At 37.4% G+C, this 23,111-nt stretch overlaps 2 protein-coding genes across 6 annotated transcripts in view; one reads left to right on the forward strand and one right to left on the reverse strand.

Annotated features, from left to right (window-relative positions):
• The window catches only part of LOC109539555 (aminoacyl tRNA synthase complex-interacting multifunctional protein 2), a 3,615-nt gene extending 2,249 nt beyond the window's left edge, over window positions 1–1,366 (reverse strand). The window contains exons 1-2 of one of the 2 annotated variants that reach the window (XM_019907368.2): window positions 1,050–1,366; window positions 548–724 (exon numbers count right to left, since the gene is read on the reverse strand). In XM_019907368.2, the coding sequence (XP_019762927.1) occupies window positions 548–724; window positions 1,050–1,220 (348 nt within the window). In that variant the 5' untranslated portion in view covers window positions 1,221–1,366. Of the gene's footprint in view, window positions 1–547; window positions 725–1,031 lie in introns of both variants that reach the window. The other variant, XM_019907367.2, reaches the window with a different exon arrangement.
• On the forward strand, window positions 723–21,739 carry LOC109539554 (nucleosome-remodeling factor subunit NURF301). Of its 4 annotated transcripts, none has more exons than XM_019907366.2 (18): window positions 723–950; window positions 5,833–6,115; window positions 6,183–9,557; window positions 9,645–9,904; window positions 10,015–10,113; window positions 12,323–12,610; window positions 12,675–13,159; window positions 14,238–14,495; window positions 14,557–14,812; window positions 14,935–15,137; window positions 15,767–15,947; window positions 17,726–18,017; window positions 18,113–18,299; window positions 18,356–18,568; window positions 18,630–18,835; window positions 19,696–19,891; window positions 20,458–20,542; window positions 20,618–21,739. In XM_019907366.2, the coding sequence occupies exons 2-18, from the start codon at window positions 5,838–5,840 to the stop codon at window positions 20,821–20,823; spliced, it is 7,068 nt and encodes a 2,355-aa protein (XP_019762925.2). In that variant the 5' UTR covers window positions 723–950; window positions 5,833–5,837; the 3' UTR covers window positions 20,824–21,739. The 4 variants fall into 4 exon arrangements, with proteins under 4 accessions (XP_019762925.2, XP_019762922.2, XP_019762923.2 ...); XM_019907363.2 differs by lacking the exon at window positions 723–950 and adding an exon at window positions 1,947–3,609 and having other exon boundaries at window positions 12,335–12,610; XM_019907364.2 differs by lacking the exons at window positions 723–950; window positions 10,015–10,113 and adding an exon at window positions 1,948–3,609.
• Window positions 21,740–23,111: the final 1,372 nt, after the last annotated feature.

A 23,111-nucleotide genomic window follows, 5' to 3' on the forward strand; every position in this document is an offset into this window, starting at 1 on the left:
AGGCTAAGACATATGTACTAAACAAGGGCAGAAAGACCGATTGGGTCGATAGCCTTTTTCCGTAGGAAATAAAGATTATTTATATTATATATATATTAAATTCGTTTTAAACTACAAAAAATTAACACGCTCTTGTTGCAGGCTGTAACGTATTGCCCCGCTGTAGAAAGATGAATTGGTAAGTACATATACAGGTAGTGTAAGTTAGACCCTCATAACTTTGCAAATGATACGCGATTGGGGTTGGTTAGGAATTCTTTATACGGTATGAAAAACGGAAACGGTAAAATAATGAACTGGAAACGATACCAGGCCTCCAAGTAAAGCAAAAGTTATCATAAAGGCGCTCATTTTATAGGCGTATGAAACTCGACAATACATTTTACCAGTCGCAGCTTTATTAAGAAAATTCAATTTTCTGATTATTCAGCACTTAAAGGCAACTTGTGGTATACTCTCAACATGGTTGGTTTCAAAACCTTACTGAATCACCTGCCCTACATATCATGCAAGCATTCATAAACAAAAATAGGGTGTTACAACTTACATTTGGTACAACTCGGGGGCAAACAGCCACTGTGGGAGTTCGTTTCGAAGCCGGCTCGTTTTGGATGAGTAAGTCCTTCTTAAGGGTGGAAATTTGCTGTTTTAATGCGGCTAACTGTTCTAAAATCTCACATTGTTTAGCTTCTAACTCCGCCATTCCGGGAACGTCCTGGCAGTTCTATAGCGAAATGCTTAAATAAACAGGCTGAATAAATTGGAGCAATATGTAAAGCAAACTGTGAGAAATTGGAGATTGATAGAGAGTGAATAGTTGGATGGTCCGGGCAATCTAGTGTGCCACCATCATTTTGACTATTCATTTCCCTTATTTCAGTTTTATTTGACAGTTGTTCTCAAAAATTGATAAGTGTGGTATCATGCAGGCAAGTGTCCCACGAATAATGGTAAGTAAAGACCGTTTTCAAGCGAAAAAATATCAGGAAAACAAGCGGAAAGTAATGCTAAGTAGATAAGTGATGAAAAACCTTTAAAAACTGTTTAACCTGGTCGAATATGTCCAGTTTTTTCTCCGGCGAAGACACACTCAGCTTTGGGTCATCGACTTTTTTCAGCTTGTGAATGCTCTCCAGTCGGTACATGCATTTCGGCACTTCCACCGCAAAATCGTGCACCACCACCGGCTTCAAATGGTACATTTTTATCGGCGCCTTCATCGTAGTTTTTTGCAAAATTTACTATTTTTCAATGGTTTAATGATGGTGGTGTTTGGCAGTCGCCATTAATTTTTTATTCGCCCTTCTCCCTCTACTTTTCCGCACGTTTCCTCTCCACAACCATTGGCGTTCGTCATCTATTTTGGTTTCGATACGTTATTCAAATTTTGATTTTCTTTTTTCCAGTTTCGTTTTTTTCTTCCCAAATTACACCCAGAGCCATTAATTAAAATATTACATAATCGAAAAATTTTCATCCATAATCGCCGTTGCTTTGGCTTTTATCGACAAGTCGTTAATAAGATTTTTCTTGGCGGGAATGAAATAGGGGTCAAATGTTTAATTAATGATCGAAATAATAATGGAATAAAAATAAACTTATTCCTAAAAGAACGACAATACTGACTGCATTGCATGAATGATTTTTACAGTTATGAAAAGCACCTTTTTTAACTGCATGAACACAATTGTCGAAAATAGTTTTTTGTTTTTTTTTTAATTCATTTTGAGTAAATAACTGTAAACGGTGTAGCCATCGCCCTAAATATGCTTCTATTGGCAACAATGGTTTGTTGATTTGGGTGCGCCACTGACAAGTCGGCCATAGTGGAAAAAGTTGTTCCGGTGGCGCCACTAGCGCCGGAAATGTTACATAATCTTGACCAATTTAGCCAAAAAAATCCTAAGGAAGATGGGAAAGATCTTGCAAAATTATGTTTGAATTTCTCACCTGGCGAAATTTCATTCAATTGGCGATTTAATGAGAACACGATGATTTTATCGAATTTTCGACACTAACGACATCTTCTATCAATACTTTACATTTGTCAATGGGCTTGTATACGAAGCGCCTCGTTTCGTCGAAAGTTCATCGATTTGCTCGGTTTTTTGAACAATTTGAGTGTGTTTTCATGTATTTGCGGTTGTGCAGGTGCAATTTCATCTTTTGAGTAAAGAACGGGACGTAGGTTGCGAAATTTTGAAAAAATTGTTGCAAGTTGTCATGGCGGCGTTGCAGGCCGACCAATAGGAGCGGAGGATGCCATCGCTTACCAGTGTTCTTTTTCGCTTTGGGTACGCGTCAGCCATTATCCAGCGTTTTCTGGCTATCGATTAATTATTTTTCGGCTGAAATTTAAGGGAGTCGACTAATCTTGCTGGTGTTTCCACCGTTGGGTGAAAGTTAACGATAGAAAAGCAGGTAAAATGCGAAAGAGTCCATTGTTGTCACGTGACGTAGCGGATTAGTATGGCGAAAGAGCCGAGCCACGGTCGTGAGTAATTTTCACTAAACTTTTGACATTCGTATTTGTACACAAGTTTGTTTTTGTAATATCCCACGTGGATTTGGAACCACCATATGATAGTGTGATGTCAACAAGAGGTGCTAAAAAGAGGGGACGCCCCCCCAAGGTGCAAGTAGCCGATAGGACTAAAAAGTTTCAGTACCATCTTATGAAGAAACCGAAATACTTGTTGAATTACCCTAGAAAAGAAACAGACTCGCAGTCTAGCACTCCCTCCGCTTCTAGAGCCTCATCTCCACAGGAAAGCGAATCCCGGAGAAGCAGTACCAGAATCAGGGGAAAAGATGGGCACAGAGCGGGTCGAAAAGCTGGATCAGCTGGTTCAGCTTACCAAAGAAGAGGCTACAATACGGGTTACGATTACCATGATTCTGAATACCACTACGGTTCGGATTTTGGGGACGACGATAGTGATAAGAGTGAAATTGAGGATGAGGTTTTGAGTGAAAGCGATGAGGAGTCTGTGAGGGGACCCAGTAGTGATAGTGACTTTTCCCTTAGCAGCTATAGTACATTTAGTGGCACACCTAGAAAGCAAAATCTTACCCTAACCAGGGCACCAACACCTGAACCGTTATGGCTCCAAAACCGTGAGATTCCGTCACTAAATCTACCAAAATCCTCAGAAGATTTGCTGGTTCCCAAGGAACATGTGATGAGCATTTTAAGCATCTATGAAGTCCTGAGGCATTTCAGAAACCTCGTAAGGCTGTCTCCCTTCAGACTAGAAGACTTTTGTGCTGCTATTGCTTGCGAAGACCAGAGCAGTCTGCTTTCAGAAATTCACATTATGCTACTTAAATCCCTTCTTCGGGAAGAAGACTCACAACAGACCCATTTTGGACCATTAGATCAAAAAGACAGTATCAACATAGCCTTGTATCTAATTGACAATATTACCTACCCAGAAATTCTAAGGTCTTATGTGGAGAGTGATAAGGGATTTGACCAAAATGTGCTACAAATATTAAGCAACTCGAACTATCCATTTACAACGTTGGAAAATCGTATCAAAGTGCTTCTATTTCTTACTGATCAGTTTCTTATCACCAACCCTGTTCGGGATGATTTGCTGAGTGAAGGTGAGTACTCATTAAGCTTTCTCTGATAATTCATGACTTTCACTTGTTTGATAAAAAACATTTTTGCAAGATTACATTTTTGGTAATTTTAATCCGTCCTTTATTAGTGATGAACTGAACTTAATCAGCCATAGTTTTTCATCCATCGAAAATTTTAAGTAGCTCTTTCTTGATTCGAACACTCACTGGAAGCAAGTATAAAGTGCTAGTACTCTTATTATGTTCTGACATCAAGTTTCATTAATATTGGAAAATAACTGAGCTTTTCCTGCATAAAACTAGAGAATAGCGTGGACAACTCTTCGATTTTCACTGTATCGCATCAGAGGAAAAGGGTGTTAAATACAATATTAATCAAACATACCATCTACAGGGCGAACTCCTCGTTAGATCACCTATTTAATAAATATATTCAGAGTATTCAATAGTTCAAGGCAAGTAATTTATCTTTAGACTTCAATTTTATAGAAAGGCGCTCACTTTGTATACTAAACAATCAAACGTACATAAATTAGCATATTGATACCCTAACGGTGATACGTCGCAAACCAATATAATAAATTGGTGTCTCCTGTACACAAAAACAGCTTATAAATGTTTGTTCGTGTTATGTTTAATTTTTTAATGTTTAACTGTTGTTTATTTCTCTATTGTTATTATTTCTTATGTGTTCACCATACAGTAATGTACGATTTCTTGTTTTTGACGCAAAAATTACATTTTACATTTTTCTGTGAATTACGAGTTATCAGAATTAGGGTAGCGGTATTCTAATATATTTACCTGGTAAACCTCAAGTGAGGCATTATTTACAGATGATGCTGATTTCAACCAGTTAGATAAAATATGTCAAATAAAGACACACTGATAGAGCAGCATTTTTAGGGGTTGGATCGCAAATTCGGCTGATAACTACCTATATGCATGAAGATTATAACATGTAAAAGTTGTCCTTATTTATGCCACCATGAGATCTAGTGCAGCCTCTTAACTTGTACTGTGTTTAATCCTAAATGATTCATCAGTGCTTTCCATTTCATTCCTTACTCATTTACTTAACCGAAACTCTTGTATCCTCGAAAAAAACATTGAGGATGATTCAAGTAAATTTTATAATTTAAATGATTGTTTGATGAAAGGAACCATTTCGTTAGTGAACTTCATGCAAATTCAATTAGAAAAGTTCGCATACATATATACCAAAAAAGTCAGGTTTTTGCGATACAGGGTGTTAAAACTAGAAAAAAATTGTTTTTTATTCAGTAATTCAAATATTGTTTTTGTAGGCATGTTCTATGACATTTTTGGAATTTTAAAATGACTTATAAATACAATCTGTACATCGAGCAAAGTTATCGTGATTTTATTTGACAGCTGAATTGTATTTTTGCTGTTTAAATCGAAAAAAAATACAAACATTTTCAATTATTGTCAGTCGGACCCACAAAACGTTAATGTTAATGTTATTAACCCAGAGATAGACAACAGAGCCAAGTTTTAACAAAATCGAATACATACATATTTTTATGAACTTTTCTTTTGGATTTAGTATAAGAATGCGCTTTTGGAATTATGTTAAGCAGCACCCAGTGTAATATTTTTAATGCTTTGTGCAGCATTTTTCTTAGAAATTATAATTCATATACATATGTATAATTAATTACTTAATGCAGAGTTATAAAACTCTAATATGTGTATTCTTTGCTCATTTTAAACACTTATTACCCTGCCACTCGTTTCAATTTAGAAATAATAGTAGGTACATTAAATTTTTTATTACAATCGCATACTACTGGAAAATGCATAATGGATAATCTCATGTTAACTAAAATATTTCAGTACATACTAGTTTAAAGATTATTAAATGATTGCGTCCTACAACCACTGGTGTTCACACTTCTCGTATGTTAGACAGTTGTTTTTTAATGCCCGCTGCATTTTCGATTTTGACTTGTTTCGTTCTTTTTATGCAATACCTGTTTCTTTTCGCAGCATATTTATTGGAATCATTCAAATTTAAAAGCAGTCATTTAGATTCGCTTGATTTTATTATGTTCTCATCAATTTTCGCAAATTTCATTGCACCTTCAATGACTTCTTCGTTTCCGACTTTTTGCCGCGCTGTGTTTATTCATTATATTTCTAGTAATCCCGTAGAAAAACACAATTTCAATGCAAATACTGTGCATCTTCGGCATTTAAAATTAAATCAATTTATTTCAGTTCCCATGCACTATGACGATCACTGCCGAGTCTGTCACAAGTTGGGGGATCTTTTGTGTTGTGAAACCTGTCCAGCAGTGTATCACTTGGAGTGCGTGGATCCCCCCTTAGTCAATGTACCTGAAGAAGACTGGCAATGTGGAATTTGCCGATCGCATAAAGTGTCCGGTGTAGTGGACTGTATCCTGGATGTGGAGAAGCAAGGACAACTATCCAGACAAGAACCATTAGGATACGACAGGCATGGTAGGAAATACTACTTCTTGTGTCGGAGAATTTTTGTGTAAGTTTTGCAACTAACCGTAAAATCTCACTAATTTACTTAATTTATATGTGTTTCTTGCTTATAGGGAAAGTCAAGATGGTGAAGTCTGGTACTACACGATACCAATCCAATTTGAAGAATTGCTCAATTGTCTAGATAGAGACGAGATGGAGAATCACCTTTATCGAGAACTGCAGGAGTTCAAAGACGAAATCGTGAGGCAAATGCAGTTGACGGATGCGCTGACCAATCAGTTGAAAGCCAATAAGAAGACCTATTTGGACGCTGAAAATTCTGCAATTTTGCGGGAAATTAAAGAACGCGAAGAAAAATCGGAAGAGGATACAAAGGAGAAAGGTCGACAAAACGCTGAAGATATGGTGGCCAAAATGCATGAAGATGATCCGAAAAATTCAGCTGTACCACAGGGTGAAACTGAAACCACTAGTGTGGACTCATCAGATGTGGGGTCTGAAGAAACCAATTCTGTCGATAAGAAGGGATCAGAAGGCGATAACGATGATGATAAAAACAAAGATCCCTCAAGCCGACTAAAAAGCAGTCCAGCAACTTCACGTGCACACAACCTGGATGAACTTAAAAAGAAAACAATTATCTCCGATGAAAAGGATGATTCACGCCTAACCAGACTGCGATCCACTCAAATGGCTAATGGAACGTATCTGTTCAAATTAGGAATGGAAAATACTTTCAAGAGCTACGTCAACCAGTTTACTACCAACGTAATCGCCTTAAACAAGCCCCAAAGAAACGAGGAAAGAGACAAGAAGCGACACTTATCACATAAATTTTCTTTGACTCCAGCTTCGGAGTTTAAGTGGATAGGTGGCACCAATGGATCACAAGTTCTATTAATGAACACCTTCAAGCATACCATCTTACAACTGGAGCAAGTGACTCCATCCCCATTTATGCACCCAAACTGGAACTTGGTGCGAAAACATTGGTTGAATATTGTTAGCGGTTGTCAATCTTCCAAAGACTGTGTTAAATCCCTAATTGTGTTGCAAGCATGTATTAAATCGGTTTGCTTTGCAAATGTTTGGCACGATCAGCTAGGACACACAAAATTGTCAAGAATCACCGCTCAAGAGCGAGAAGAGCGCAAGAAAATGGAAAAACGTGAAAAAAAAGACCGCGAGGAAGAAGAAGAAAGAAACCGACTCATCATCACTGGTTATGTGAAGTATACGATGGGTTTCAAACACCAGCTATGGAAGCAAAAAGGTGAAGAGTACCGAATTCATGGTAGATGGGGTTGGCTATGGATGAGAATACCCAGGAATTTCAAACTTGTTGATTCAAAGAAACAGGGACTTTTTGGAGATCCTCAAAGATATATGCTTCAAATCAAGGACAAGGCAGGTCAAAAGAAAATTGTTTCTTTGAGTCCCAATATGTACAGATTCTTAATGAACAAATTGAATAATGGAGAAAATTCAGAAGGGGATAATAATAAGGAAGTTAGTGAAGCTGACAAGAAAATCGAAGAAAGCTTTCCAGAAGTGTTAAAGAACATAGAAATAATCCCAATAGTAAACGAATTTCAAGAAATTGATGTATCCAAAGCGTTGACTACTCCAGGGCGTTTATTGTACCCCAAAGTGGGTAAAAAGGGAGTCTTGGATGAGCTGCTCGGAAGACGGACGCAATTGAAAATACTCGAAGAAAGGAAAATTTCACAAAGTAAGCCAGGTGGGGAACAATCAGTGGCAAAAGAAGAAGAAAATGCTGATGTGGAAGGCGAAGAGGATTCACCGTCTGATGGTATTGAGAAGCAGCTCAATACCATGTTAACTGGAAAAGTTGCTGTGTCGAACGCGACTACGCCAGTGGTTAATCGAGAGGTTATTAACAGTATAGCGAAGAGAATTAATAATCTTAGAACGCAGTATTCGGCGATTTCTAAAGTTGCCAAAGACTTTCAGTGTTACGCTAAGGGATGCAATTCTGCCAGCAACCATCAATTGGAAAATACTTGTTATTCTCCTCTTTGCACTCAAAGAGTGAAAATTCGTCGCGATCTTTTGACTTTATTGAGGAGGGCAAATCTCGCATCCAACAGTCCCAGCTCTGTGAAGGTTGTTGGTGGCCAAATACTCACCCCAGTGAAGAAAACTTCAATTTTAGAACAGACTCTAAAATCACCGCAAGCATCAGTTGCTGCGTCCTTAGGAAACAAAGAAGACGAAGAGGAGAAGAAAAACTCTAATGCCAATATATGTAAGGACTTGGTAAATGCCGTTTTAACTGCTGAAAGTGCCGAAGATGAATCTAAGCAGAACGTCTATATTCCGGTTAAGGAAGCATCTGTTGCAAAGCAAGAGGTCAAGACGGAAGTGAAAAACGAAACCGCTTATAGGGATTTTGAGCTTAAAGATGAACCCATGGATATTGATGTGACCTGCACAATGCCTCCAGTGAAAAAGCAGCCGGAAATTGAAAATGATGAGAGCCAGGATGTTGATATGAAGGATGTCGGTACTGATGCGATAAGGGATATTTTGAAATCCAAATCTAATGATACTACTACAACCCCTTCAGCAATGGTAACAAGATCTACTGATGGCAAGTTCAAGAACCTCAATGTGTCCAGTTCTGTGCCAGTGCAGTCTGCAAACGGTTCTGGACACAGCATAAAAACGCGCAATGCAAAATCTGCTACTTATATTGCACAACAGAATCGACGATTTTGTGGTCACCGTGTGGGCGTTAAGAAGGAGGAAAAAGTGGCAAAAACTGAACATGCTGAAGACGGTAGTCCGCGTATTTATTCAACAACATCTACAGAAGGCAAAATATTCCTCAAGAAGATTCCAAATCAAGTTGACTTGCGCCGAAAGAAGCGCCAGATTGTTAAGTATCCTGTTTCTTCCACGTTCCAGGCGAGAAAGGGAGTGTCTTCCTTACTTGTGCTTCCTCAACACGATGCCAGAAAATTGGCGAGAAATGCCGGAAGAATTCAAGTTCCCGGTTACCATATCATGGCCAAGCAAAACAATTCAGTTTGGCCATATCCGTGTGCCAGGCCGCTGTTTAAAACATGTTGGATTTACCGTACAATCAACTTGAAGTCTTTAGCAGGCGCAGCGCTGCAACTGCGAATATTATGGGCAACTCTACGATGGGACGATATGCAGACCAAACCCCCAAACACCGAAGGAAAACATCAAATTACTACTGAAACCGAAATACTTTCATTAGAACTTCTGAAGCACCGACACATCGGCCATTTCCTTGAGAAAACCCAGTACTTACGAAGAAAAGTAGTCATCCCCTTGGAGCTTCCCAAAACTGTTCGAGAAGTAACATCGATCAGAAGCGGGTTGAGAAAGCGGAAACGACCCGAGTCGCCACAATCTATGGATCCGCAAGTATCGGAGGAATGGGTGGATGAGGATAAGTTGGAGCTGTGGGAAATCAAGCAGTATGGAGAAAAGTACGTTTAGTTTGCTCAATTTATATGAGTTGTTTCAATGTAATTGAAATGGCGTTCTTTTGACTAACTGTCTGTTTTATTATTCAGGGTGGAGAAAGTGAATCAACAAGTTGTGACTAGGAGTCGAACTGGCAATCTACCGCCACCAAGACCTTCCCTGCAGGGTTCAATTGAGGTCGGAGACTGCAAAGTGACCGTCAACAATAAAGCCACCCCCGAAGAGATTAAAGAAAAGATGGAGCAACAGTTGCGGATGCAACGTGCTGCCCACCAGCAGAAACGAGCTCTAGAAGTGAAGACTCTCCACGTTAAGAATCCAATTGATGGGATCGGGACGACCACTCAATGTAAGTATTGACCCGTTTACGTTTAGGGGAAATGTCTGCGACTTGATTGAGATAATGGTTGCGATCACACATTTGTAATCAAGCTAGTAATTGATTTTTCTTTTGAAAAGCTACTGTGTCTACTTCCACTTCTAGTACATCTGCTAGTTTGGAAAAGTCAAGTATTACCACTAGCAGTAATCCTTCCTTAAAACCGATTCAACCGAAAGGTAGGGTTGGTCATTTAGACTACTTTTTTGGTTGGATTAATTTCTTTTGATCTTTAAAATGCATGAATTCCAATTATTGGTTTCTTGCCGCATTTTTATGTACAAATCGCCATAGGGCTTGAATTAGAAGCTATGTTGCTTTTATTAATAACTTGAAGATAAGATAACCACGCCAATTATAGATTTGATCTGTAAACACGGCATTGTATCTGTTTTAAGCTGTTTTTTTCATACACCTTAAAGTAAAATATTAGTGGGGCCCCGTTATCTTATTCAGGTGATTTTCGTACTGATAATTGTCCACTACATGTCGTCTATCGTGATTTATTTTACTTAGTTAAGCAGTTTTTCTTTGATGCTTGTAGAATGCTCGAAGTCAACTGAAACAGTATATTCGCACATAGTACTGGCATCCAAATTAATTCTTTTCTTGTGATGTATTTCTATTTTAGATTAAAGTAAAGAACCTAATATCTTATTCGAGTTTTTATTCTCTTTTCATAGATGCTCAGTAAAGTGGTTGGAGGAACCTTTTTTCAATGTTCACTTAAAAAACGTTTGAATGTCTCTTCCACATGTTTGAAGTGATGTTTTTTGTTGTTGTTTCATATTTGAAAGTACGAATAAGGTATTGGGTTATTTGGAAAGTAATTTCGTTTCTTTTTAAGAAAAATTAAGACAACTTTCGTACAATAAATGAATATTTTATTAAATTATACATACCTATGTATATTGCCCATTCTGGTCCAATAATTTTGCCAACTTTCTGGCAATAGCATGATTCCTTATTTAAAAAATTGCAGTGACCAGAACAAATAATCGGAAGATGTTGGATCTGATCATTCAAAGTATAAGCTTTTGTCGTGTGTCCGAACTTGTATGAGGTTTCGCATCGTGGTGGACACGCATTTTTTGTTGGCTAATTCTGGGCTTTCCATTTGAAGCGCACCATTCCGTTGGTACAGCTGCCAATAGTATACTTTCTAACGATTTCTTTGAAACCCGTTCAACATCACCTCTTTTTGATCGATATTGAATTCGTAATGCTTTGGACTGGTTTATATTTTTGGTTTATGATATCTTGCCCTTGGCATTGTTATATAAGCTAAATTTTCATTCTGGTAATAATGCGCTTAAAAATGGACCATTTTTGCTGCGTGAAAAGCGAATTACAGTTTTCTCCCCGCGACAACATATATCGACGTTATACCTAGGCATTTCAAGTGGTTCATAAATTTGATAATGAAGTTACTCTACTCTCACTGATTTCACGTGTTATTATTCGCTGCTTTCCATCAACTAATGCATTTATTGTGTTTTTATTGGTTTCAACGGGCCCTCCAGAACGGATTTTGCAAAATTCCCCTGCCAAAGTTCGGGCACTGGCGTACTGCCCATACATCTTCTTATACATATTAATTTCTTTCTGGCTTGAACTGCATTTTTATCCTTTTAAAGAAGTAAAATATGGCGAATATGCTGCCTTTCGCTCTTCATATTTAAAAGAGCACCATCCAAAAGCGACTGAGTATAATCAATTGGACTTTCTCACACACAAGCCTTGCTATTTTAGCTCGCAAAACATATAACGATTATGCGGCTTAAATGTGAAGTTGAGTGCGAAAAAATACGATTAAATCCTTTGACAAAAAAAAAACGCAATGACTCCGAACAACCCAATATTTATATCCCAGCTATTACGACGTATTTGATTTTCTTTACTCCTGGAAGAACGTAATTGATATACACCTACTGGAAACTGAAACAGCTTTTTCTATTATGAATTTAATACTGTCTTATCTAATTCAATAGACTATCTGCATGCATCGGTATAGTTGTGCAATTGCGCTTATTTGGGAAACTGATAACTGATAAATGTATCAATGTTGTTTTTGCAACTAACTTAATTTACATCGTTAAGTTACGAGACAAATAAGGAAATCGGGAAGGTCCGTTTTTGCGTGGATTTCACGCCAAGAAGTTTCAACAGAAGCGAAACTAAAACTGAAAAAAAAACAAGGGGGGATTCTGAGGGGATTATAACAATTCAATTAAAAATATTAAAGAAAACCGTGCAGCTAGCCCATTAGTAATAAAATGTATGCTCTCTTTCAACCCCAATTTTAATCCGCTGTACATGCTCTTTTGCATTAACTCTTTGACTTTAAGCATTAATCGCGATTAGTTTAGACCAGCAATAATTTTTTAGTGACTGTTGCAGATGGAACTGTAAAATTAGTGAAGAATGTCGTGGTACCAACACAAGCTGTTATAGGAGGGAAAAATACACTTACATCTCTTTTGACGGGTAGCAACAAAGTTGCAGGCCGACGAATCTTAATGACCAAAGGACCTGATGGACAAACGCGCTTAGTGACCGGCTCGCCTGGTACCTCTCTAGTGACGAAAACTCCACAACAGAGTCTAATTAAACTGCATACTACTCAACAGTTGCCGAATATTCAGCAAGTAATCCAATCGCCAGGCCAACAACAAGGTAAATATTTTTACTTCGTTCAACCTTCCGGTGGTTTGGTACTGAACGTATTTGCTTTACGCAGTAGCAACCACATCATCTGTAACCACATCCACACCAACTACACCGGCTAAAGATCCTCAGCGAGTTCAAATTATGCGAACACCCGATGGTCGAATAACTGTGAAAGGCTTGATGCCTGGACAACAATTAGTCCAATTTCCAGATGGAAAGCTGCAGGTTCTGACCACTACTCAAGTGTCGTCCACTCCGGCCGCTGCAACCAAACCCACACCTACTTCTACGCCAGTAAAGCCGCAGGTTACTAAACCAGCTATTACCACTTCTACTCCGGTAGGTAAACTGACCCAGCTGAAGCCGATCAATTCGCCGGCTCCTCAAGTCGTGCAATCCCAGACTTCATTAGCACCCAAGGCGCAACTGATCAAGCAGCAGGGTGGACAGGTGCTTCAGAAGATTGCCCAGGCCGGCGTGGCAGTCAGCACTTCGCAAGTTCCGCAAGTTGTGGTTGGCGCCAATCAGATGATTTCGACTCAGGGAGGCCAACAGGTATGTACGATTAGCAATGGGAATAATCGCAGTGTTCTTGTAGTTGGGAGATTACTAATCGAAATAGTAATTGTTTAGTACGCCAATGTGAAATAACTATGGTGTGTAACAAATTCAAGACATTTTTAATGTTGATCGAACTATACTGCGTGACAGAAAAGAGAGCACGTCGAAAAATTGTTTTATTTAAATTATTTTTGGCATGCATGTTTGTTATACATGGATGTGTATATCGATACTATAAACTGTCCGTTTTTCAACCATGTTTCGCGTTGAACTTCTGCGCTATCAGTATGTTTACGTTATCTTTTTCACTGGCAACAAATGTTGTTTTTCAAAACAACAACAACCTTATGGGGCCCAGAATGCCTTTTATTGGCGTACAGTGTTTCTAAATAGTGTTCTTTAATTTGTCCAATATGCCTAGAAGCAGAAGGGAATAAAATGGCATAAAGCAAGTAATTACCGAGTCTAATGGTACGGGTTTGTGGTAGGCTAGATGAAAATTCAGTTTGAAGCAAGTGTATGACGTGATCAGTGTATAACCATCGTTAGCTATGGTTAAGAAAGTTGGTTCAGCCGTTGGAGAATCGGTCGAGGCAAGTACTACGAAAATGATCAGCTTTATTAGCGAACTGCAGAAAGAAAAAGAACATAATGAGAACAGGAACTGCACAAAATTAGCCGAGCAGCCATTTGTTCTTCGCCGTCAGACACCCTTCTTCTTAAGTTTGTGGTTACTCGTCGCGAGCCTTTATTGTTAGATGAACAAGACTAGTCTAGGATGTTCGCAGCAAGCTCGTTAGTCAATCTGCCGCGTTACAAGCTCGACAAGTTTTTTGGCGTTTGTCAATAGTTCAGAAGAGCATAAAACATCGAGCAAGGCCGGCACCTTTTTTAGTTTTTGTTAGTTTTTTGCCTTATGTTCTTATGAGAGTACAAAAATGCTGCACCAGTTTTGTGGCGTTTTGTCTTTTCTGTCATGCAGAATAATTCTATTCTTTCCAACACTAAGTACGATGTTGTGTACTCACCAACAGTGAGGCGAGTAATTTATATTTACTTTCTTCTTGGACAGGTCATAACGAATCAAATAGTCGTCAACAATCCGAATTTAGCGCAACAATTAGCTTCAGGCAAAGTGCAAGTTGCCACTGTTAATGGACAGCAAGTGCTAATTCGACCTACTGGTAACAATCAAGCTCAGGTTATAGCTCAGCTCACTCCAGGCAGCATTACCCAGACTGTGCCAGGTAGTCAAACCAATCAAACTGCTACCCCAACACGAACCGTTGTTGCTACCCCTGTTAAGCAAAGTGCTGCAGTTCCAGTGGCTGTAAGTAGATTTTAAATATGAAACTACATCACATGATCGACATCTAAACGATAATTTTCAGTCAACGAGTCCCACGCCCCAACCGGCGCAAGCGGCACAGAAAGCTGCACAAGCAGACAATCAAACAGTTGACAAATCTACTATGGATCATTTGTTGGCTGGACAACCGCCCGGTACTGTAATCAAATGCGTTACTGCACAGGTTATCCAGACACAACAGGGGCCCAGAATCGTCCTGCAAGGATTACAAGGGGCTGACTTTACGCCGCAACAACTCGCGGCTGTCCAGCAACAAGTTAAGCAACAGTTGCTGAAAGGTAAGACGAACATTTATGAAAGTACTTACGTGTTTCAGTAGTGTCTGTGCTCATTAATGAGAATTAAAATTCAAAAATAATTAATTCAAATTCACAATAATTAATCTATGTTTCGCTTTCAGCACAAGCTTCGACTGGTAAACAGGGGGTCCTGGGTCCTACGAAGATTTACCTAGCTGTCCAACCTAGCCAGCCTGAGGCTTCCGGCGAGTCTCCCACTAATCCGCCACCCTTAACTCCAGTACAACAAAGTCCCGCGAAAGAACAGTTACAGCAAAGTCCTTTAAAGCAGCTGGTCGTTGGCGCTTCCAAACCGCTAGTTCAGGTATGCAAAACCTTGATGCACTGAGACAGTTTTAAAAAAATATTTTATTTTATAACACGGTTTTTTCATTGATATGATCACGATTTGTTTTTTCAATTCATTCAAATTGAATTGTTTGAATTTTTTTAGTTACCGATAAAATGTTAAATAAAATTAAATTTAAAACTTCCGGCGTGTTTATTCCCTTTCTAATCCAGGTATTAACAAGTAAACGCGCTTTTGTTCAGTACGTGCTAAATGATATAAATGACTGACATAGGGGTGCGTATATATACGCGTCAACTCATTTAAACATTCCGTTGATTAAATTCGTTTCGTCTGGTGCGATGCGATAAATTGTTTCAGTTATGGTTCTGCCTTATTCCACTCATATAGTCGAAAGTACTTATTTCATTTGCCAGTCCTGCATAAGGATATATTTAGGGCAAAGGAATAACGAATTTAAGTATGTTTTTACATTTTACACTCGCGTTTTTATCCAGAGTTTGGGGACGATCGATACAATTTCAAACGATGTTCCCAGTCCAGATTAATTACAGTTTTTTTTGTGAATGTGAATGTATCCCAAGGTGTTATAAATTGGATACGTCCGTTTCCGAATTTAGGCTAAGTTTTAATGCACATTACAGGCTGGCGAGCCTGGCAATGTTGCAAAAGTGCATGCCAATGGACAGCAGTCTCAAACCTCCACACTCCTGCAGGTCATGAAGGCTAAAATGGAGAGTAAGGCTTCGGGAGCAGGTGGGGGCGCAACAGCCAGTGGCGATGCGAATAAGCAGTTTGTTGTGACGCCAGACTATATACAGCAAAGTATGTTAGTTTATCAACCTTCTGTTATAGTATATAATCCTAATTGTGCTTACCCAACGCAAAACGACACTGGTTGCATACGGTATTACACCAAGTAGAGGGTTTTTAGCTTTTAAACCGAGTGACAGTATTATTGATTAAAGACTTGAAATTAAGGATTGCTAGGGATAAAAAGAAATTTTAATAAAGTTTTGCTGGAGCCTACGGATAGGAAATAATCTAATGTGGGGCTGAGTAAACTTTCGTTTTTTACCATTCGCAGTTCGTGGCATTTTTAATCAATAAGTTGTGGGGGTCATCTATTCCAAAAATTTCATTAAATGCTTCCCAAACTCAAGTTAAATAGCTCCATCAAATATAGAGTATATTCAAATCCGGCTTTTAAATGCACGTTTAAAATTTTGTCACTCCTGCATCTAATTTTAAATCGTACATGTTTTAATGTATTATGTTGGCTGTGTTGTTTGTTTGGACTAACTCGGGGTTTTCTACTCCATTTTAATACATTCCAAGCTAGTCATTTTAACAAAGTCTCATAGCATTGTTCATATTCAAAATTTCTAGGCTAAGTTTTTTATCATTATCTGTTTACAATCATCATCAAAAACTGCTATACAGTCGCAAAAAAACCAGTTGTCGACTTCTCAATTTTTATCGCTTAAAGCTCATTTAACATTATTGTCTGACTCGTTTCTGATCATTATACATTACTACGCACTACGCAGATTAGGGCGTAAATCATCATAAAATGCTGGAAAATTTTTAAGTTATTAAGATTAAAGTGGTTGCAGCCTACCATCCGATTTTCAATCTGTTTCTTACATCCCGTCAGCAGAAAGTTGAAATATATTTTTTTAATTTAACGTATAACGTTTGTTCATAAAAGTATATCTAATAAAATTATTAACCGACTTTCAGAGATTTTGCAACCCCAAAAGTGTTTATTTTTGAAAGTTTATTAACGCTGGATATTTTAATTTTAACTGGTACTTGATTTCGTAATTGATCGATGCTCAACTGTTTACTATCTTGTCCATGATTTGATCCTTAGCAATGCAAATCTATACACTCAAATATGCGCCAAGTAATTTGAAATTATTTGACTGTTGTTGGTGCTTTTCTCATTTACATTTCTCTATTAAACGTACCAGGTGGATGGTTTTTACATGTTGTACAGCGGTACCCAAATAAAAATTACACTTTCATAGCTTCAAAAATGAGCAAGAATTTACTGTTCAGTAAATATTTATATTATTATTTATTAACTTAAAAAATACAGCACAAGTACAAATACAAGTACATTATTCAACTTTTGATAACAATTTTTCAATACTCAATGTTTTTGATGGTGATATTCATAGAAATGCAAGGGTTAATTCGAAGCAAAGGTTTCCAAATTGACTCTCATTGTTCTGAGTTTTTATCAGTCTATTTTGTTTTCCACCCGATTACTTTGGTTGAAACCTATTTCTAATGAACAACCAATTTGTTGCGTTTGGAAGCTTTTGTGTTTAAATCTATATAGTTACAAAATTTTATGTAAAATGTAACTAGTTGTATCCAAATTTTATGTAATAAATTGTTATAAAACTGAGCTTGGACTTTTTTTATCTTTCGAAACCCTTGCACTTCTAAGTTTTATCATTATTTTTGCCGTCGTTTTGCTTTGGGTTATTCCCCGCTTTTTTTGCTTATTTTTATTTCGGACAGAAGCTAGTCTATCCTCAGCTATTGTCCCCGATTATGTTTACCTGTTGATTTCTTTGACACCTTTACAGCAATCAAAACCGCTTTAAAGCAAGAGAACCTTAATCCGGAAATCGAGGAGAAGCTACTGCAGCTACAACGATTCCAGGAGAAGCAGATGAAGCAAGAGCCGGACTCTCCATCTCCAGTAGTGAGAGTGGTTTCAAGTACGCCAGTGGCGTCCATAAACCGATTTCCGCCCGCTGCTCGGAAACGACCCCCCAGCACATCGAAAAATGATGATGCCGATTGGGTGATGGAACAACCGAAACGTAGTCGACCTAGTAAAATTAATGAGGTCAGGAAGCCTGAAATCGTTGTACAGTAAGTATTCATAAAGTTTTTTAATATCCCCAATCAGGAAATATCTAGAGAATGCGCTGAACAAACGTGATTTTTTTGTATCTTTCGCAATATAGACCAGAACCTGTAAAAGAGAAGCTCTTGTCGCCCAGGTCACGAACCAAGCCCAAAGAAACCCCGGATCGTTTATCCAACTTGAAAGCCAAAGTGATGGTAACGTTGTATCGCCAGAAGGAGCTTCTTAAGAAGGACATTCTGCGCAAGCGAGCTCTTTTGGAAAAAGAACTGCAATACGAGATTCAGGTAAGCTGACTGGAGGACACAAGTGTTGCATGCCTGATAATTTGTTGTAAATTCAGAAAGAGGTGGCTGATGAGCTGGCAGCCAGAACGAAAATCGAAAGATCTAAACAGGACGAAGTGCGAACAGGCAGTAGTAAAAGAAAGTCAACGCCTACCGCCACAACACCTGCTATTCCTGTTCACAAACAGCCGTTTGGCAGGAACAAGAAGAACCCCAAGCCTCATGCCTCTCCTAATTCGTCTGCTCATGGGAAACTTAAAAAGGAAAAGGTGCGTGATACCCAGTTTATCAGTGAACACTTGCTATATTGGTCTTTTATATTTGCTTCAGGTATACTGCATCTGTCGAACGCCTTACGACGAAACCAAGTTTTACGTGGGTTGCGACTTGTGCAACAACTGGTTTCACGGAGAGTGTGTTGACATTACGGAAGAAAGCAGTAAGAGTTTGACTGAGTTTGTGTGCGAAGAATGCAAACAGGCGCGGGAAACACAGAAGTTGTATTGTCTGTGCCAGCAACCATACGACGACTCACAGTAAGTGAATTTGCGTTATTTAACAAATTTAAATATTGGAAAATGAACATTCTGCATCACCCTGATGGGCACAATTTCATGGTCTAAAAGGGCTTCATTATTTAGCGTGTACTCATTTAAATATTCTATACTTACATGACTAAAATTTGCAGTTTTTGTATGAAAGTACCTACTTTGAAAAGTGGAAGGTTTTTGTTATGATCTAAGCGTCAATTTTACATCAATAAATGCACAAAATATTAAACATTTAAAAATCATCCATGTTAAGATCAAAGTAGAATCGCATGAAAAAAAAAGCAGGACATACTTTTGTGTCTTTCGGAAACGAAAGTGATGCGTCGCAGATGCAACGCATTTTAAGATGAACATGAACAACTGACTTCAAAGTAGGCATGGGTTACTCAGTTAAAATTCAGGAGTTGGCACAGTGTTGCCGAAATGGTTTGTTGCAATAATCGTTGGGTTGGAGGAAATCTGTCCAAAGCCAAACTTATTTGAAATCAACAAGGCAAAGAGAGAAATGTAAATAATCCATAAAACTTCAGTTGCTTGTCGGAAAACTAAACTCAGTTTATGGTAAAAGATTTATAGATTAGAGATAATTCTTACCAGCTTTCTGCAAGTTGGCGTCCCATCCTTTTGCTACCACACTTGCCATAAGGGCCACAATGATACAGTGCAGTACAGAATAAACATGATCATTTAATCATTTGCATGTTCGCCCTTCCGATGATTCATTGCTTTGCTCTTGCATAGCAATTTGATTCCAGTGTGTTTATTGTTAACATTTTTACAACATTTCGGTCAATATTACCATTCCATTTAAAGCCCAAACTTATTAAAGATATCTTTGTTTGCAGGTTTTATATATGTTGTGATAACTGCCAGGACTGGTTCCATGGACGATGCGTTGGAATTTTACAATCTGAAGCAGACAACATTGACGAATACGTGTGTCCTCGTTGTCAGAAAAATAGCTCGGTTAATTATGTTAATATGAAGGATTTGACGCACAAGGACTTTGAGAATCTGAAGAAGCTTATTAAACAGATACAGGTAAATATGAAAGTGAGCACAAAACTTTGCAGTTCTCACTTACTGAACTATGTGAAGGTAATTGCTGTTTGAGGCAGGTAACTACTTACATAAAAAATTATTTTGGGCGTTTCCTCTCCAAATTTTAGGTGTTTGAAAGGATTAAGAGTGCTAACGTCACTGAGTTATTAGAGATGCCAAATGTAGGCTTTATGCTATATTTAGTTTAAAAGTTACTATGTGACATAAACGTCTAAGGACGACTATCTATACCAGCCGTTTAAATTTATTACTCCATTATTTGCTTACCCAATGGGTCGTAATCTAGTTTAACTGTTATTATATTTTTCTTTCCTGGGTTTCAGTCAAAATGTGAAATAAAAATGTTCATATCGTTTATTTCATATAACGTTTGGGCGTGACAACAGCGCTATTATCAGACAACATAAACAATAACATCAATCAACATAAACCCATAATTGGGAAACATTAGATTATTTTAGGTCTTGACTGTCTTGAAACCTCACATTTGTTTGAATTTTGATTTTAACAAAAACTGAATTTTTACACGTTAATGAATATTTCAGATGCATAAAAGTGCATGGCCCTTTATGGAACCCGTCGACCCAACGGAAGCGCCAGATTACTATAAAGTCATCAAAGAACCTATGGGTAAGTCAAATTCCATACAGAACACTGCGCAATATTAATTGAGTGATTGCTAATTCGACCGTATTAACGTTTTAGATCTACAGATGATCGAGAACAAAATCAATGATCAGGTCTACACGAAACTCAGCGAATTTATCGGGGATATGACTAAAATTTTTGATAACTGTAGATATTACAATCCCAAAGAATCTCCGTTCTTTAAGTGCGCGGAATCACTCGAAGCGTACTTTGTCAACAAAATCAAATGCCTTAGAGATAAGCTATACGAAAGTGTTAAGTAAAAAAATAAAGGTTAAGATTTGCGCTAACAAAACTTTATGTTGATTTCGATGGCTGTAAAACTATTTGATTGTCGGATTTTCTTTTAATCTGCTGATCCTACATTAGTTCAACAAATTTATTGAAGGCTTGGTCGATCTCAAATTGTATGAGCTGATTAGTTTACAATTATATTGTTGAGGGAGCATTATTTAATTTGTAAATAGTTCGAATTTTTTTTGTAAATATATTGATCTTTAAGAATGGCATTAGTCTTGCTTTATATATGCGTAACTGAATTCGATTTTAGGATGCGATATTTTAAGTTATTAATTATTACTATTGCATTATTATTACTTGAAATTTCACTATGGTATAATAGAAAATTACATTTGTACATATTTTCCTACATGGTAAATTTTCTTGAATATTTAGCGATACCAAAAAGTTGGTTTCTTCTTTGCCAAGTAATTACTTATTTATATTTTAGCAGTCATTTAGTCATAGCAATAGGGCAGAAAACGTCAGGTCTCCTATATATATCTTGTTTGTTTGTATAATTATTGAACTGGTATTCCCATTTTCACTATTCTACTGTTATAAATCTTTTACAATGATTTAAAAAGGAATTTAAACAGCAAACTGGATCGAATGTCGCATCCTACCGATGTCTATATTTTTCCCAGTTACTCTGTATATATAATCGTGTAAAAAAGTGTAAAATTATTAAAATCCATCAAGAATCTAATCGGGATGTTTAGTGTATTTATATTTATGTAATGGATTAGACATAGTGCCATTGTAGATATTACATCATTTTGTTTTTATTTAAAGAAAGATATTTCCATTTACGTTTGCACATACATATTTGAAAATTTTTATATTTAGTCGGTAGCCTTCTTAAAATCGTTTTATCAACAAATAAAATCCTCTACAAATTACCTTTTTTTGTTTACGGTAGACTTCAATCTTAATAAGCCCTTTAGTGTAACGGAAATTAGCAATTTCGGGAAGTTTTCTCAGGTTATAATTAATGAATATATTCGAATGATTTTATGTTGGGCCACATAGTTTATCATAAATTTATAAAACTACTTTTTCCTGTGTCATTTTAATGAAGAAAATGATGTTTGATAATGCAGGGCTTTGGGCGTTTCTTATTTCTAGTTCTTTCTATTATTATTTTTATAATTGACATATACTCCTTTATGCAGAACAACGTTGCCAACAAATGACTCTCTCTTTCTTCTCAAGTAAAAGTTAACAGTGAAATAGAGATTGAGTATTTGAACTATAACAAAAGTTATACTCAACAACATACAACAAGAAACTGCATTGAAAGTATATTTTTTTCTAAAACGTGGCAACAGCACACGAATTACTTTTGAAGCATGCGCGTTAAAAATTATTCATACTGTCAGCTTGTATTCCATGTAACAGTTTTGTCGTATTTATAGAAGAATTTGGGTATAATTTTTCGATTTTTGTAGGATTTATTCACATTTTAAGAGTCATCTTTATATGCGAAACTGCCGTGTTAAACTTTCACATTAACATCTAACCGGGAAATGGCAATTTTGCTTCACTTTTGTTTAGAACAAGCTACTGCTGAGATGAATCAGCAGTAGTGCGCGTGTGGTGTACAATAGATTTAGATCACAGAGTAGATTTAAAAAATGGAAAAAATAAAGTTTAAACGATCATTAGTAGTAAAGTACTGCCAATACTTACGCGTTCGGAAGTGTTCCATGAAAAGTGCCAAGTGATGAGTACTGCCAATACCCTCTCAAGTTCGATGCAACCGATCAACCGCCGACCTGACAGCATTTCAGGTGAGATGTTTTATGCATACGATCGGCGTTGTGTAAGGTTTTCTTTTGAAATTAACTTCTTTAACCCTGCATTACGCAATTTTCTCAATTACAATAAAAATGTATTGTAAGATATAATGGTGTCCAAGTAAAGGAAAAAATAATAAAAAAAATCCAGGTCAAGTAGAACTAATTTATTTTCTCAAATTTCTAAATGTAGCTAATATGATACATAGTGCACTAAGGCTATCGTCTCAGGAAGTATGAAACTTTAAAAAGCAATTATTATTTTTGTTTAAACAGAAATGTAGACCGCATTTCGTACATTTAATGTACGAAAATGATTTGCAGGAAGGGTATTTACATCTCTGGCGATTTTCATCGTATGTGGGCCAGTGACTTGCCCCATCAAGCCTTACGTCTCTCGGTGGAATATAAGCGGTTGTGGCAGAACGCTGTTTTTTTATTTGTATGCTCTTTTCAGTATCAGAAGGCCTGCC

The sequence above is a fragment of the Dendroctonus ponderosae genome, unplaced genomic scaffold, assembly GCF_020466585.1.
Source record: "Dendroctonus ponderosae isolate FM_Combo_2020 unplaced genomic scaffold, Dpon_F_20191213v2 Dpon_F_20191213_5, whole genome shotgun sequence".
Lineage (NCBI taxonomy): Eukaryota > Metazoa > Arthropoda > Insecta > Coleoptera > Curculionidae > Dendroctonus > Dendroctonus ponderosae.

Bases quoted from the DNA above. Each gene is read 5' to 3' on its own strand.
- LOC109539554 (XM_019907363.2), top strand. From the start codon at position 2,592: ATGTCAACAAGAGGTGCTAAAAAGAGGGGACGCCCCCCCAAGGTGCAA. The intron at 3,610-5,832 runs GTGAGTACTCAT...AATTTATTTCAG, and splicing joins GGATGATTTGCTGAGTGAAG to TTCCCATGCACTATGACGAT. The intron at 15,138-15,766 runs GTATGCAAAACC...TGCACATTACAG, and splicing joins CTTCCAAACCGCTAGTTCAG to GCTGGCGAGCCTGGCAATGT.